The sequence below is a fragment of the Staurois parvus genome, unplaced genomic scaffold (genome assembly GCF_062004578.1).
Source record: "Staurois parvus isolate SC_StPar_1 unplaced genomic scaffold, SC_StPar_1.0 ptg000503l, whole genome shotgun sequence".
Lineage (NCBI taxonomy): Eukaryota > Metazoa > Chordata > Amphibia > Anura > Ranidae > Staurois > Staurois parvus.
In genome coordinates this window covers 250,127-266,931 of record NW_028318299.1, presented here as the reverse complement: position 1 = coordinate 266,931, position 16,805 = coordinate 250,127, and the positions used below count along the sequence as shown (strand labels likewise).

The following is a 16,805-nucleotide window of genomic DNA, read 5'->3' as shown; positions in this document are numbered from 1 at the left end:
GTTGGCGATATATAAATCCTGTATAATATAATACAATAATAATAAATTGCTGATGGAAAGGTGAATATGTACACACAGTGGGGATAATGTAAACTAAAAAAATGCATCCCTCATTTAGGTTCATACTAGACCCTTTAGGTCTGATATGGATTTTAACTTCCACCTCATGAAAAAACAAGGTGTGGAGTCCACCCCAAATTCCATACCAGACCTTTTCAGTCTGAAATAGATTTTAAAGTGGTTTACCATGCAAAAAAGAAAACAAGAAAAAAGTGTAGGCTTCCCCCAAATTATTGTTATTATTCAAGATTTATATAGCGCCATAAGTTTGCCCAGCACTTTACAACATGAGGGCAGACAGTACAGTTACAATACAATTCAATACAAGAGGAATCAGGGGGCCCTGATCATTAGAGCTTACAATCTAAAAGGGAGGACCTATATTCAAGCTTGTATCCTGGGTGGCCAGGAAAGGGGGAGCATAACAAGTGTGTACCCCCCTCCCTCCTGAACCACATCAGGCCATATGCCCTCAATATAGGGGCTACCTTGCCAGGGGGCGAGTCCCATGCAAAACACCTTGACCCTAAATTGGTGAGGACAAGGGCTTCTTCCCCAACATCCTGGCCCGGTGTTTGTAGTGATTTGCAGGCAGGGGCTTTTCGGTATTTTCAAACTTCAACTAAAATTAAGGGGACCACCAGATACCAACCCCCAGGTCAATTAAAAGGAATGCATCCAAAGAGCATGGCAGCAAGTGTATGTTGGTGTGAACCAATCCTTGATGAGAGTGACATTGGACCTAGATGCAGAAGCCTCAGCTGAAAGTTTAAATCTAGCCATAGATGGATAAAAATGTGTCCAGTTCAGCAGGGAATGGCTGAATTGTAATCCATGTGTGGCTGTCCCTGTTTGACAAAAGTCAAACGCTAGATTCTCCTCTCTACTCCAGATGTCAAAATATGTAGGAGAGAAAGTATTCCATAAGCTGCACATCTCTGAAAATCCACTGTGAATGGATGTAACATTCTCAGCCCAGGCTCCAGCCAGGCCACGCCCCCAAAACTTTTGTCAATCAGTGGCTGCAGCCAATCAGCAGCAGCTGTTGATCAACGTGTTCTGACAGCAAAGACTACTGTTGTCAGAATACAATGTCCAGGGGAGGACTTCTCCATCCGCTTCACTTGCTTGGATAGAAGAATCTGTTAATTTTTTTTCATTCAGCCCGCTGGCTGAACAAAAGCCAATGACCCATCTATGGTCAACTTTACATACAGTTGTGTCCAAAATTATTCAACCCCCAATGCTGTAAAGGGGTTTAGGGACTATAGTGTACATTTGGAATTGTATTCAGAATCAAATCCTACAAGGACGTTGTAACTACCCAAATGCAACTAAAATGACATCAATTGTTTATGTAATACAGTAGTAAATGGTTCTTATGTGGTTTCTTCATTGCCACAATTATTCAACCCCTTAAAGACTACCACTCTGAAGAACAGAGGTTCATACAGGTGCTTTCCATCAGGTATTGAAAACACCTGTGGATGTCACCGAGCAGCAATCAAGCATAATAAGCACCAATTAGGCAGCTTTAAAATGACTGTGATACTCAGCTCCTTCTAGACATTTACTGGTGTGGTTACAAACATGGTGAAGGCAAGAGAATGGTCCAGGAAGACAAGAGAAGAGGTGATTTCTCTTCACAGGAAGGGCAATGGCTATAAGAAGATTGCAAAGATGTTAAACATACCAAGAGACACCTTAGGAAGCATCATTCGCAAATTCAAGGCAAAGGGCACTGTTGAAACGCTACCTGGTCGTGGCAGAAAGAAGATGCTGACTTCGACTGCTGTGCGCTACCTGAAGCGTAGAGTGGAGAGAAGTCCCCGTGTGACTGCTGAGGAACTGAGAAAAGATTTGTCAGATGTGGGTACAGAAGTTTCAGCCCAGACAATAAGACGCACACTGCGTAATGAAGGCCTCCGTGCCAGAACTCCCAGGCGTACCCCCTTGCTGTCTCCAAAGAATAAGAAGAGTCGACTGCAGTATGCCAAAAGCCATGTGGACAAACCACAAAAGTTGTGGGATAGTGTTCTGTGGACTGATGAAACAAAATTAGAACTGTTTGGGCCCATGGATCAACGCTATGTTTGGAGGAGGAAGAACAAGGCCTATGATGAAAAGAACACCTTGCCTACTGTGAAGCATGGTGGAGGGTCAATCATGCTTTGGGGCTGTTTTGCTTCTGCAGGTACAGGGAAGCTTCAGCGTGTGCAAGGTACCATGAATTCTCTTCAGTACCAGGAGATATTGGATGGAAACGTGATGCAGTCCGTCACACACCTGAGGCTTGGGAGACGTTGGACCTTTCAACAGGACAATGATCCCAAGCATACCTCCAAGTCCACTAGAGCATGGTTGCAGAGGAAAGGCTGGAACATTTTGGAGTGGCCATCGCAGTCACCAGACTTAAATCCGATTGAGAACCTCTGGTGGGACTTAAAGAAAGCAGTTGCAGTGCGCAAGCCTAAGAATGTGACTGAACTGGAGGCCTTTGCCCATGAAGAATGGGCGAAGATACCCGTAGATCGCTGCAAGACACTTGTGTCAAGCTATGCTTCACGTTTAAAAGCTGTTATAACTGTAAAAGGATGCTGTACTAAGTACTAAGATTGAATGTCACTTGGGGGTTGAATAAAACTGATAATGCTGTGAGCACAGAAAAGACATTTGTGGTTATTTCATTATAACTGTTATGTTATATTTGTCTGACCTACAAGTGCCTCTTTAATGTAAATGTAAGCAAGATGACTGAATGATCAAAAGCAATGTCAAACTGGCCAAAACACTCAATTTCAGTGGGGGTTGAATAATTTTGGACACAACTGTAGGTCACCCACCATGGATTGGCACCATAGGGGACTTTGCTTGTTGCTAGTAGCTAAGTCTAGATCTTCAGGATATACCTGGATTGAAGTTCCTCACGGGCTGGGCTTGTTTCATCGATCATTTCCTGATTCGATCTACATCCTGAAGGAACCATGGAAATGATAAGACTTCACACAGTTTACATTGATTTTTATAGCTAAATTAGAGGACGTTCTCATTACACAAATTAAACAGTCATTCGCTCTGGCTGTTCACATCACCATGCAAGAAAATGTTGTAAAACACAGTTATTTTTTATTATACATCTTCAATCTGCTTTGTGTCATATACAAAAATAAACTCACAAGCGGAATGTATAAGTTATTCCCTTTATAGAGCAACATAGAAAAAAATCACAAGGCCAGGGAAGAGAGGGAATATTATTTGGCAGTGGGGGAGGGGAGGGGGAATCATGGATATAAGCCCTTGTGGATTAATAAAAGATATAATAAAAAAAAGCCCTTGTGGACACATTGTGGGATAGGGAGGATAGATTAATTCAGGCTGTACTTGGACAAAGTGGAGATCTTGGCGGGAGGGAGAGAGAAAAAAAATGGGGAAGGGAAAGCAAGGGAAAGATGGGGGAAAGGGAAAGGAAGGGAGACAGATCAGTATATTAGGTGTATATTGGTCCTTTTAAAGCACCATGCTTCAGAGAAAGCCATCACCCAGGACTTCATCATTGGTTTTACACCAGAGTGGATTCTGGAGTCTGCTCCGGTTCTGGCCTCTTATACGATGCTCATATTGTCCTCTTCACTGCCTCCAGTATTAGGGTGCTGCCTAGAAAAAAAAGTTGTGAAGTTAAAGTATTAAACACATAAGCATAGTATCTCTACCAGCACACAAAAGAAGACAACCTGTCAAACATGGTGAAGGCACTAAACAGTACACCCTGTGTTGGAAGCTCAGATAGTTTAGGACGGCATTTTTCAGAGGAGCCTTGACCTGACAGACCCGGCTGAGTGGTTTCAAGTGTATGTGCAGATGCATGGAATAAAAACCTCCGTCACTGTTCATAAAGTGGAATTAGGTTTTCTCTGCTGATTAGCTGGACTGAGTGCTGGAGAATATGTGTATTGCTTGGTGGATTATCCTACTCATGTGCCCCTTTCCTGTACTGGTTCTAAATGTAATCTGAGATCCTCCCTTTGGCAGATATGAAAACATCTGAATATTGGCAAAGCTTTTCCACTCTATTAGATAGATGAGTTCACTTGCAGGTAAAGGTATTGATTGCACACCTTACCTGTTAATACAAAGATCCCCAACATGCTTTCCAGCAGAATAAATACATACATACATATATACCAGTACATACATATATACCAGTACCAGGGGCGGACTGACCATTTGGGAATTCGGGCAGTGCCCGAGGGCACAGGGTCAGTAGGGGGCCCCATGAGTTGCCCCTGGTACCTTTTCATAGGCTTTGTTTGGTGTGGTTTGAGTGTGGGCGAGGACATAGGGGCCTCATGATCCCCTGTTGCCCGGGGACCCCATGAGTTGTCAGTCCACCCCTGACCAGTACATACATACATATATACCAGTACATACATACATACATATCAGTACATACATACATATCAGTACATACATACATATATACTAGTACACACATACAAACATACATATATATCAGTACATACATACATATATACCAGTACATACATACATATATATCAGTACATACATACATACATATATATCAGTACATACATACATACATACATACATATATATCAGTACATACATACATATATACCAGTACATACATACATATATATATCAGTACATACATACATACATACCAGTACATACATACATGCATACATACAAACAGTAAAAGTAGCTCTTTTGAACGTCCAGGTTAAAACATAAAAAATAGAGCACCAACATCACTTCCAATCTACTTCCTGACGCATTCTAAGCCGGAACACAAACTGCAGCTCAGGGAATAGCTCCAGATCATTTGGACGCCATCTTGGAGAGACCCAGGGAAGCTGTATGCTCGGTGAGAAGATCAAAGTTTCTAGTAACCTTACAGAGTTATTCGATAACCTGATTACATATACAGTCATACCTCGGTTTACAAACGCCTCGGTTAACATCATTTTCAGTTTACGAATGAAAACCCATTGAAAATAATGCCTTGGTTTGCAAATTTAAAAAAATAATTTTTGCAATACGAAGTTTATATCGGTGCTGATTTTTAAATGCAATTTCCGGCTTTTTTTTTCTTCACTATAGCTCACAGAATTAGCTGTCACTTTCCCCGGTGTTAAAGGAGACATTGTTTGTTTTAACTCGGGGAAATAAACTAAAAGAAAACTTTCCTTCTTTTAGTTGGGGGAAAGTGACAGCTGAATTTCTGAGCTATAGTGAAAAAAAAAAAAAGAAGCCGTAATTACATTTAAAAACCAGCACAATAAATAAAAAAATGGCGTGGGGTCCCCCCTCCCATCCATACCAAGCTCTTTGGGTCTGGTATGGATTTTGAGGGGAACTCCCATGCCAAAATGTAAAAAAAATGGTGTTGGGGGTCCCCCCCAAAATCCATACCAGACCCTTATCAGAGCATGCAGCCCGGCAGGTCAGGAAAGGGGGGGGATGAGTGAGCGCCACCCCCGAACCATACCAGGCCACATGCCCTCACCATGGGGGGAGCTTTTGGGCAGAGGGGGCTCCCCCCCTCCAAAGCACCTTGTCCCCAGGTTGATGGGGACAAGGACCTCTTCCCCACAACCCTGGCCGGTGGTTGTGGGGGTCTGTGGGCAGGGGGAGTACTAGTATTTTAGTAGTGGTTACTTTTTTCTGACCTCCGGAACGGATTAATTGGTTGTCCATGCATTCCTATGGGAAACAGCGTTTTGGTTTACAAATTTTTCGCTATACGAAAAGTCATGCAGAATGAATTAAATTTGTAAACCGAGGTATGCCTGTAGCAATTTTAATACAGGCTGTCTGCTTGGTTTTCTCCTTGCAGGCTCAGGCATCTATATCGGTTCCCTATACATCTTATGAGGACTTATGAAACTTTCTTTGGCAGTCCAAATTCTTATATGTCTGCTCTGAATGGTACATTTAATGGTAAGCTCTGTTTGTATTCTGGGGCAGGGGGTATAGCCCTGGCCATGTAGATCTGTGAGGACAAATGCTTTTTTTCTTATTTAATGGATTTATTTTGGAATCTTTTTTCCTATTTCCAGTGCTATACATGCACCAGGCACCCTCCCCCTCCTCAGTTTGTTGCCCTCCTTCCCCATTTTTCCTGTGTGTCTCCCATTCTCTTTTATCATACGGGATGGATATCCATTATAGTGACTTATTTATTGGTGGAGATCTGAGGTCCTGAGGAAGTGGGTTTCCCATGAAACACGTCAACCTGAAATCAGTAGTCTTCAGGGACTTTACAATCCAAGTCACCATTGTTCATGCAATCCACTGGAGTCTTTTCTTTGTGTGTTTAAAGATTTTGTTTGTTACATATTTTTAATAAATAAAAATGAAAATATCCAATCTCTGCAAAACAGCCTGCAGGGCTGGAAAGTTCACTTATTACTTGTGCCATCATTTTGCACCTTTTATGGTGATTTACTTACACTCGTGGTTGTTAATGATAACAGCGCAGCATACAGGAATGGGGAAACCGACTGCGCAATAAATACGACCTTTTATATGAGAAAGGTAAAAAAGAGAAATTGTTACTGAGAGAATGAAAAGTATACTTAATAAATGACGCAGAGATATCCCACACTTACATATTTCTTGCCGGAGTGATACCAATACATAGCCAACAATTCCAACACCATCACCAACAGAAGAGCGAGGAGGCTTGTCTTTGAGGAGCCCTGAAAGAAATTTGTTATTCATTTTAATATGATTTTTTTTTCTCAATATTGATATATTTTATTCATTTGGATCTAAAGATTTACTTCTTGTAACAACTGATAAAGCGTCTCACTAACACCAGTTCTACCATTTGATACGATAGACCTTGTCTATCCGAGTCTCCAAAGTAAAGACCGTCCATATTGTCTCAGGGCAGCCAATGAGAGTAAACTTTACTGGGGAATGAAAGCTTGAATCCAATTGGCTGTTGTGGGGAAAAACAGTAATTTCTAACTTCAGAGGCCCCTCCCCTAATCCCCTCCCTAGCGCTGACTTTAAAGCAGCTTAGCTGATTGATGTGATTGTTGAACCCAAGAGATGACACAGAATAATATGGAGGATGCCAACACTGATCTCCTTGATGCGTGACTGTCAGGTTTACCCGTTGGTCTTACCTTTTTCATGAATCCATTTGCAGATAAAGAGTTCTGATTCACTGCCTACATACTTGTTCTATGCCAGTAGCGCCAGATACAGCTTTTTTTCCCCAAGGGGTTCAGCAATGACCGCCTCCATGCTGTACAGACTGGCTTTAAAGTTAACCTGGACTCAATTACAGTCCTGCCTAAAAGTACACAAGGTGTCAATTATTCCTTGTTTAGGGAGCCTCATCTGCGCTTGTGATTTTGTTTTATATTACTACTGGGGCCTGAATTTTCCTGACTTCATGACTAAACCCTGCCCACTACCATCCTCCTGTCCAATCAGTGGCCAGTATGTGCATTCTCATTGGAGACTCAGACTCAGTTCGAGGATCCTAGTACTACAATAAAAATGTCAAGATGCAGTAACACAGAGAAAGTAAATCAGAGAGGAGCACAGAAGAGGCTTTCCTGCATAATAAAGGTAATACAATCCATTTATACTGTCTTTTCTTTTGTTGGGTTGTTTACTTTTGAAATTTTAAAAATTAAAACCCCAACTCTGGGCACTTAACTTATGTACTCCTCTTACTTAAGCGCTTTTTACCCCCGACACTTGCATCCTCTATACCTCTATTGCTTACCATTCATATGTGCGAACCTGTTATTTTACTTTGTTTACTGGGTAGCGTGATCTCCTGTTTATGTTTACTGCATACTTCAATTACATGTCTGAATACCCGTCTGCGCTACGGGAGATTGCTTCAGTTATACGTATGCAAAATGTGTTCCGTACCTGTCTTTAATCTCAAATGTCTTGTATTTCAATAAAAATTTTTGGAAGAAAAAAAAAAAAAAAACTTATGTACTCCTCTGGAAGATGGCGCCCCCCCATGCTCTGACTGTGGACTTTCCCTCAGTGCCATTACTGCATTTGGTGTTGGTGATGACAGGAGCTTAGACCGGTGAGTGTGGAACAGTAGAAGATCGGGTAAGTAGATCTTCTTTTCTATGTTCCCTAGACCTACTGTAAATGAGAAATTCACCCTTGCACTATGGGTGAAGCCCCACTTGGGTTCAAGCCCAAGTTTTATGGAATTGGGCTTTCAGTACAGAAAGTTAAGTATTAGGTTCAGTGGGGATTATCTCCCTCTTTGTTTATTATTTATTTGCCGTTCAGCCCTTTGGCTTTTGGCACTATCAGACTCAACCTTTGGAATTTGCAAATAGTAACAATTGTTATAATGTGGACAAACCATTTTTTTAAAATCAGGTTTTTCTTGCCTCTCAGTGCAGTAAATATCGGGATTTGTAACGATACTGACCTGCAGAGCTCTCAGCCCTGATGTAAAGTTACCTGGCTGACTCATACCCAGGCTGACTCATTCCAGGCTGCTATCCTGCCTCTAACTAAAAACCTGTCTAGCTCCCCCTAGCTAAACCTGAGGGGTGCTACAGCTGTTTAGTGTGATCATTTTATAATCCCCTGTGCATATAGTGGAAGGAGCTCTCTGGTGGGAAACCAGATTAGCTCCCTTCTAGTGACTGTGCACTTTACTTAAAGGAACAGGATCCAGATCCCCTGGTCAGGAAGGAACGTTACCAGGCTGCTGGGTGAGGAGAAGTTCATCTGGGGACAAGGATATTACAACTGGAGTTGCTGGCTAGAATTCCAGCAGAGACCATGCATCAGGAAAGGAAAAGCTGTGAATAGCTCATGAAGTTTGTCCTCAGAGTTCAGTACTTTTGGGCATCCTATACACCCCTTACCCCATCCAAGTTTAATCCCCTAAATAAAAGAACAAAACCAACGCTCAATGTCTGATTTCTCTCTGAGGATGACCGCTGTGTGAAAAATGCTAACGGACTGGCTGTGCGGGTTTATAGGGGGACCCAAATTCAACAGCAACCCCCAAGTGGGTAGTGCTACATTCCCATGGACCCATATTGGACTGTGATAAAGCATAATGTCTATAGCAACCTGCAGGACCACAATCTATCCATGGCACCATCATTATACTGCACAGGGGCCAACCTACCTTCTTCAAGCCCCGGGGCACACGTTTCGGACGGTCTATAGGATAGGTGAGCGGGAGCACAGTGCCAGACTGGGAATCACAAATATGCCATAAAGGAAAGAAAAGAGTGGTGTTCCCTCAATATTATGTTAGTATAAACATGTTTAATCAGATCAATTAAAGAGAAGGTATAAATGTATTTAAAGTAGTTGTAAACCCAATCACTTATATCTCATGGAAGCTTTAATATAGTATTGTAGTTTCGAAAGTCATTTTTAATCCTTTTACATATGCAGTGTTCAATGAAATACTAATTGGTGGTTCTGCCATGAAGGTCTTTGATCGTGCATTCCTGTTAAATAGTTGCCAAGTGTCTTGGATCTTTGGGGTCCTGGGGTTTTGGGCATTGTCCTTCAGCGTCCATATCCTGGAGGATGTACTAGAGGACTGCCACTGACACCATCCATGGGGCTTATTTTACTGCCACTTTCTCTTCGTGTACTCCAAGGCCCTATTTTGTCTAAAATATAGCAAAGCAAAGGGGGAAGGGTGCCACACTACAAGCCATAAGCCAGGAGGTAACGTCCATTTTATTGACCATGTCCAATAGTGTTCCCTTCAGGATGCCCTTCCTAATTATTTTAAGATGTTGCCAACCGTGCTGTTATGAGGTGACACCTACAGTATCTCCTAATTGTGATCCTGCATTGTCACCCTGTCACATGCTCCTCTGGTGAAAACTAAAAGTGGCCAAACTAGTACAAATTGCACAGGAAGCTAGTCTATAGTAAGGCTGTGCAACTGAAACTGCGGTGCGTGCATGTAGATAGGAAGTGGCTGAAGGAGGCTGGAGGAGATCAGAAACAGAGATGGGGAAAGGGATGAATAAAAAAAAGGTGAAAAACGGATATTACGAGGAAAAAAATCTCCGTATTGGTTTAAGATACATGGTGCACAGAGCAAATGACCTTTTGTTCAGGTTTACATCTACTTTAACTCTGTAGCTTTACCGATTTCAAGCAGTGCTGGGAGAAGGTCATCTACAGCCCAGGGCAAAGGTGCTAAATTGTTAAATGCCCCCCTCCCCCCAGATGTATGAGCCCCTCCCCCATTTTCCTAGCCTGAATCCTCTCTCTCCAGCACAAATCTAAAGAAAAAAAAACCCTCCTAGCACAATCCTCAATCCTAGCACAACCCCATCCCATTTTCCCTCAAAATCCTCAGTCCTAGCACAAATCCCCCCGATCATCCCTAGTAGCACAAATCCCCCCACCCTAAAAAAAGCATAACTTAACTACAATTATGTACTTTCAATCTGACTGTATATGTTAAATCCACTCAATTCTGGTCATTTAAGAACAAGTTATATCATTATTATATTTACTCACCAAGCTGGAGGGAAGTAGGAAGTTATAGAGCAGCAATGAACCATCAATATTAGATAATATCAATATAGCGCCCTATACACAGAGAGACAAAATGATATATTTACATTGTATCAATATGGTTTTATTTACTGTATATACAATATTTATTGTATTTAAAAGGCTACCATGCCTAGAAGTGAGAACTCTGCATCTGGTGGATGATAAAGAAGTAGTCCAGGATCTTACATCTCTTGAGCACTCTGGCACTGAGATATCTCCACTTAAAGTGGTACTAAAGTTTGGGCTTTTTAAAAAATAACAAATGTCATACTTACCCGCTCTATGTAATGGTTTTGTGCAGAGCAGCTCTGATCCTCTTCTTTTTGGGTCCCCCTGGCTCCACTTCTGGCTCCTCCCCCTTGACCAGTGCCCCCATTAGCAAGCCACTTGCTATTGGGGCACTGGTGCGTGCTCGCTCTCCAGCCCAGCTCTATGCGTCCATAAGACACATAGAGCTGTTGCTTGGCCTCATCAGCTGCTCTCTCATTATTGGCACACTGGCTGTGGTTGACAGCAGTCAGAGCCAATGGCTGCTGTCTTAGCTAATAAGGAGAAGAAGTCAGCCATTGCTCTCGTGCAAATCGCTGAACCGAGAGGGGGCGCAGCTGAGTATTAGGGAGGGCTGCTGCATACATGTTTTTACCTTCCTGCATAGAATGCAGGAAGGTAAAAAACTTTCTGCCTTTACAACCAGTTTAAGCTATTTTTTGATATTGAGGATTTGGCCGAAGGAAAGGAAGACCATGGAATAGACTCCTCATTTCTGAGGGTCTGAGGGAAGTATGCAGATCCTCCTCCAAATGATTGAATTCAGGGATTTCAGTGAAGGATACTGGTAATACTCCAACATACAAAGACATTGTAGACAATTGTGCTATTCCATCCTTGTGGTAACAGTTTGGTGAAGACCCTTTTCTGTTCCAGGTGACTGTGCTTCTGTGTACAAAACCAGCTCCATAAAGACATGGTGTGACCAACCCTACTGAAGACCTCTGGAAGGAAATAGAATGCTGATTGTGAGCCAGGTCTTCTCATCCAACATCAGCACCTGACCTCACAAAAGTGCACACACTCCCAAAGGATAAAGATGCAAAGGGAGGCAATTCCATATTAATGGCCATAGTTCTGAAATGAAAATGTCCAACAAGCTCATAGAGGTATGATGGTCAGGTCAGGGGTCAACTGACTCATGGCCATCCCGTGTATATTTTTTTCTTTAGAGGAGAGTAGTGGACAAAAATAATGTGCTAAGATTAGTAGCCCAGAAATTAATTTGATATATTGTGAACAGATTTCTGATTGGTTGCTGTCAGTTCAGTACTTTGGAACCATGGAACTGTATGAACCCAGCTGTGTAGCAGATACAAAACTGAAACATTTACTCACGTGATAAACACTGCTGTAATAATGAATCCATGGCACATACAGGATGAGAATCCCTACCTGTGGAATAGGAAACAAAATTAATTGAAAAATGGACATGGAGAGAAAGATGTCCAAGATGCCCCTTTTCAGGAATTCTCTACATATTGAGATACTTCACCTAAAATGGTTGTTTGATTTAATTAAATCAGGACAAGGCATGGGCTTTCCAGCACCACTGGAGTCTAATCTCTCCCTAACCTCAGGACAGAGCTGTAACAAACCGAACCCTCTATAGTCCCATGATAGCAGTCATTGAAGATCACCCTGTTTCGGATGGATTAGCTCCTATGAAAGAGACTGTAACTAGAACAACAATAAAAGTGGAGTTGCCTTGTCTACCATTGTAAAAAAAAACATAGGAAACTGAAAGATGATCCACAATATGGGAATATTAATCAAGAACACACTCTAAAAAATACACAATATAATCTGGCCTATAGACTCGCTCTGTACGTACTCACCACATCTGCTATACTTACCACATCTAATATCAGATAACTGGATGACGCTGAAGAAGGAAAACAAAATGTATATTTTTAGAAATCTCCTTACATACCATTTACATTGGACTTACTACAATGAAAAAAAAAGTATCATGTAAAGTTTGGAGTGCAGGGAACACAGAGTTCCAGATTGTCAAAAACAATATATTGCAGAACATGTAAAACAGTACAAGAAGACCTGACCAGGACACTTACAACAGTCCAGAGTAGAGAGAAGTGTAGTAGTATGTAGTCCTGAGCTAAAGACAACATCTGACAAGGAGAGCAGAATGTGACTTGGCCGGTCCAACCCAAAGCGAATCTTTCTGAAGCTGCAGTCATCAGTCCTACTCTTTCCCTACTCCTCCAGAACCTCTCCTTACTGCCAGTGCTGTCCATGACTGATGGGTCTCTGGTCCCTACACTAGCCACTCCCAAAATGAGTACCAAAACCCGGAGGCAGGGACTTAAAAAGACTCTGCATGACCCAAGATGGCTGCCAGGGTCAACCCAGTTTCTCTCGACTTCCTCCTCCAGCTGCATTGCCGTTATGGACAAGTGCCACCTGCAATAGAGACTGTAGACTCTACCTACCTACAAGCAGCGAGGTGCACATTTTGGAATGATTGAAATCTGGTTTGCAATCGCAATAGTTAGGGACCTTTGGCACCTCCTGTCTCCCACATATAGTATTTTAACATTTTTTACCCTGACATTATGGCAACAATTCACACCATTAACCATGTAAATTGAATGATTAACACCTGCTACAGACTCCATGGCACAATGGGAGGGGATCATGTAATTATAGCCAGCTGATATTATACACATTCCATGGTGATTGGATTATTTTGACTGAGCTAGACAGGTGGCTACAAATGCTGGGACATGTTTCTGGAACACATTAGAACTGAAGAGGTTGTATATAAATGACTCCAACATTACAGAACAAGTCCAGTTGAATGTGACCAGCTACTACTGGCTAAGGTTTGGTGTTCATGATAAACAAATAAGGCCGAAGAGCATTCCCTTTACAGCAATAGCTGGAATCTGATCTAACAGCATTTATTATTATTATTATTATTATTATACAGTATTTATAAAGCGCCAATAGTTCGCTCAGCGCTGTACATTACAAAGGGGGACAGAACATGTGACAGAACAATACCAATACAATGCAAAACATGAGGGGTGCGAGGGCCCTGCTCCTTGGAGCTTACAATCTAGGAGGGAGGGGATAGTGGCACAGGAGGAGATAGCTGTGGGGAATGGAGTGGTAGGAAGAGTGGAGGAGGTTGTCAAGTTAGCAGGGGGTGGGGTAGGCTTCCCTGAAGAGATGGGTTTTCAGGGTGCGCCTAAAGGAGAGGAGAGTAGATGATAATCTGATGGGTTGGGGCAGGGAGTTCCAGAGGATGGGTGACACCCTGGAGAAGTCCTGGAGGCGGGCATGGGAGGAAGAGACCAGGGAACTAGAGAGAAGGAGGTCTTGTGAGGAGCGGAGTGTGTGTGTTGGGCGGTACTTGGATATTAGGTCAGTGATGTAGTTCGGGGCAGTATGGTGGACAGCTTTGTACGTCAATGTTAGGATTTTGAATTTGATCCGTTGGGCAATCGGAAGCCAGTGGAGGGATTGGCAGAGGGGGGTGGCGGAAACGGAGCGGTTCGAAAGGTGAATGAGTCTGGCAGCCGTATTCAGGATCGACTGAAGCGGGGATAGCCAGCGGCGAGGCAGGCCAGTGAGGAGGGAGTTGCAGACGGCATTCATTGGTAACATGACCAGAGCCAAGGCATGGATCATATAGCCTATACTGGAATAATGACAATGTAGAGCTAGCCAGTTATTAGCTCTTCCTGAATAGCCAGATGGGTCAGATTTTGAGATTCAAGATTTCTTGAGCCTAAGGCATCTCAATGGCACTCAGCAGAACATCAGACCTCATTGTGCAGTGAGTTTGAGAAGAGTTATGAGTAGAATGTAGCTCCAAATTGTTGCTGGCTTTAGGGACCAGGAAATAGACACTAAACATGGTCCTAGTTTAACACCTTGGGATTGATCACATGCTGCTGTGGGGTTCGACTTTAGCAGATTAACATTTTTCTAACCTTCTTGTAAGCCCTAGATAATGTTTCTAAGAGTTCCTTCTGTGCAACCCATTTCTGGAAATCAGTCCCTGAAGGCCCAACAAGACTAAAGCCTTGACATAGGCAACATAACTGGGTGCCAACAGATATTACATGATTCCCATATTGACAGAAATATTAAAGTACAGTATATTCAGAAAAAATTAGTCTATTATGCTACATTTTACAAGACAACATTCAGTTCTCAGGACTAGTCTGCTGGTGGAACTGTAGAAATAAATGGGACCCTTGTGAGGTGACCTACAAACGTTTACATATATGTTATGTCTAGGTTCAAGCCAAAGACCCTCCACTACCATTCGCCATAGCCTTCAGCACATTCTCATGTTTCCCAACCTCAGCACTGGAGGATTCCTCAGACCTACCCCGAGTGAGTGTATTCAGGATGGGTTTCATCTTCTCTTTGAGCCGTTCCTTATTCTCTTTCTCCTCCCTGGTGAAGAGATAGAGGCCCCTGGTCTGGTTACGGATGGTCGGCTGGCTTTCAAAAATTCTGCTCTTTTCCTTATCGCTGCTGTCGTCCACATCATCCACCACAACCAGAACCTTCTCCTTACCTGTGTGATGAAATAAAAATGTCATGAGATGTCAAAGATCACAGCAGTGATCCAAAGATTTTGGAAAGGGTAGGAGAAAAAGATATTTAAAGATGAAGTCCAGGCAGAAAAAACTCTCAATAAAATACTGAATCATCCCCATTATCAGGAATCAAACACAATTGTGTTGCGATAATGCGAAATCAAATGTTCCAAAGTTCTTTTTTTTAGCTTTCAGTGATGTAAAAAGCTGAGCATTATGAGAAAGAACACATACCTGTCATTCCTTTATATCAGTGGTCTCCAAACTGTGGCCCCGATTGCCTTTATCCAACCCTTGGGGCACTTTTCCTTCCACTAATACAAGAAATTATTCCTCCCACTTACACCAGTGGGGCAATACTCCTGCTACTGACACCAACAATGGGACATAATTCCTGCTACTGTCATCAACAATGGGGCACTATTTCTCCCATTGACGCCAATGATGGGGCACTATTCCTCCCACTGACACCAACGATGGGGCACTATTCCTCCCACTGACACCAATGATGGGGCACTATTCCTCCCACTGACACCAATGATGGGGCACTATTCCTCCCACTGATACCAATGATGGGGCACTATTCCTCCCACTGATACCAATGATGGGGCACTATTCCTCCCACTGATACCAATGATGGGGCACTATTCCTCCCACTAACACCAATGATGGGGCACTATTCTTCCCACTGACAACAATGATGGGGCACTATTCCTCCCACTGATACCAATGATGGGGCACTATTCCTCCCACTGACACCAATGACGGGGCACTATTCCTCCCACTGACACCAATGACGGGGCACTATTCCTCCCACTGACACCAATGACGGGGCACTATTCCTCCCACTGACACCAATGACGGGGCACTATTCCTACCACTGACACCAATGATGGAGCACTATTCCTCCCACTGACACCAATGATGAGGCACTATTCCTCCCACTGATACCAATGATGGGGCACTATTCCTCCCACTGATACCAATGATGGGACACTATTCCTCCCACTGACACCAATGACGGGGCACTATTCCTCACACTGACAACAATGATGGGGCACTATTCCTCCCACTGACACCAATGATGGGGCACTATTCCTCCCACTGATACCAATGATGGGGCACTATTATTCCCACTGATACCAATGATGGGGCACTATTCCTCCCACTAACACCAATGATGGGGCACTATTCCTCCCACTGACACCAATGATGGGGCACTATTCCTCCCACTGACACCAATGATGGGACACTACTCCTCCCACTGATACCAATGATGGGGCACTATTCCTCACACTGACAACAATGATGGGTCACTATTCCTCCCACTGACACCAGTGATGGGGAACTATTCCTCCCACTGACACCAATGACGGGGCACTATTCCTCACACTGACAACAATGATGGGTCACTATTCCTCCCACTAACACCAGTGATGGGGAACTATTTCTCCCACTGACACCAGTAAAGCCACATTATTCCTCCTCCTAATACCAAAGATGCAATGTTTACTCCCACTGATGCCAGGACCAGGGGCAGACTGACAA

General features: G+C 43.0%; 1 protein-coding gene across 6 annotated transcripts in view; it reads right to left on the bottom strand.

Annotated features, from left to right (window-relative positions):
• LOC149451947 (uncharacterized) overlaps positions 1-16,805 on the bottom strand; it is a 92,346-nt gene that overhangs the window by 50,446 nt on the left and 25,095 nt on the right. For 2 of the 6 annotated variants that reach the window (XM_089689899.1, XM_089689902.1), the window contains 8 exons: positions 15,044-15,235; positions 12,534-12,562; positions 12,016-12,072; positions 10,591-10,662; positions 9,224-9,292; positions 6,693-6,782; positions 6,534-6,602; positions 3,165-3,710 (listed from right to left, as the gene is read on the bottom strand). In XM_089689899.1, coding sequence (XP_089546025.1) covers positions 3,663-3,710; positions 6,534-6,602; positions 6,693-6,782; positions 9,224-9,292; positions 10,591-10,662; positions 12,016-12,072; positions 12,534-12,562; positions 15,044-15,235 — 626 coding nt within the window. In that variant the 3' untranslated portion in view covers positions 3,165-3,662. Of the gene's footprint in view, positions 1-3,164; positions 3,715-6,533; positions 6,603-6,692; positions 6,783-9,223; positions 9,293-10,590; positions 10,663-12,015; positions 12,073-12,533; positions 12,563-15,043; positions 15,236-16,805 lie in introns of those variants that run through there. The other 4 variants (XM_089689903.1, XM_089689900.1, XM_089689904.1 and 1 more) reach the window with 4 other exon arrangements.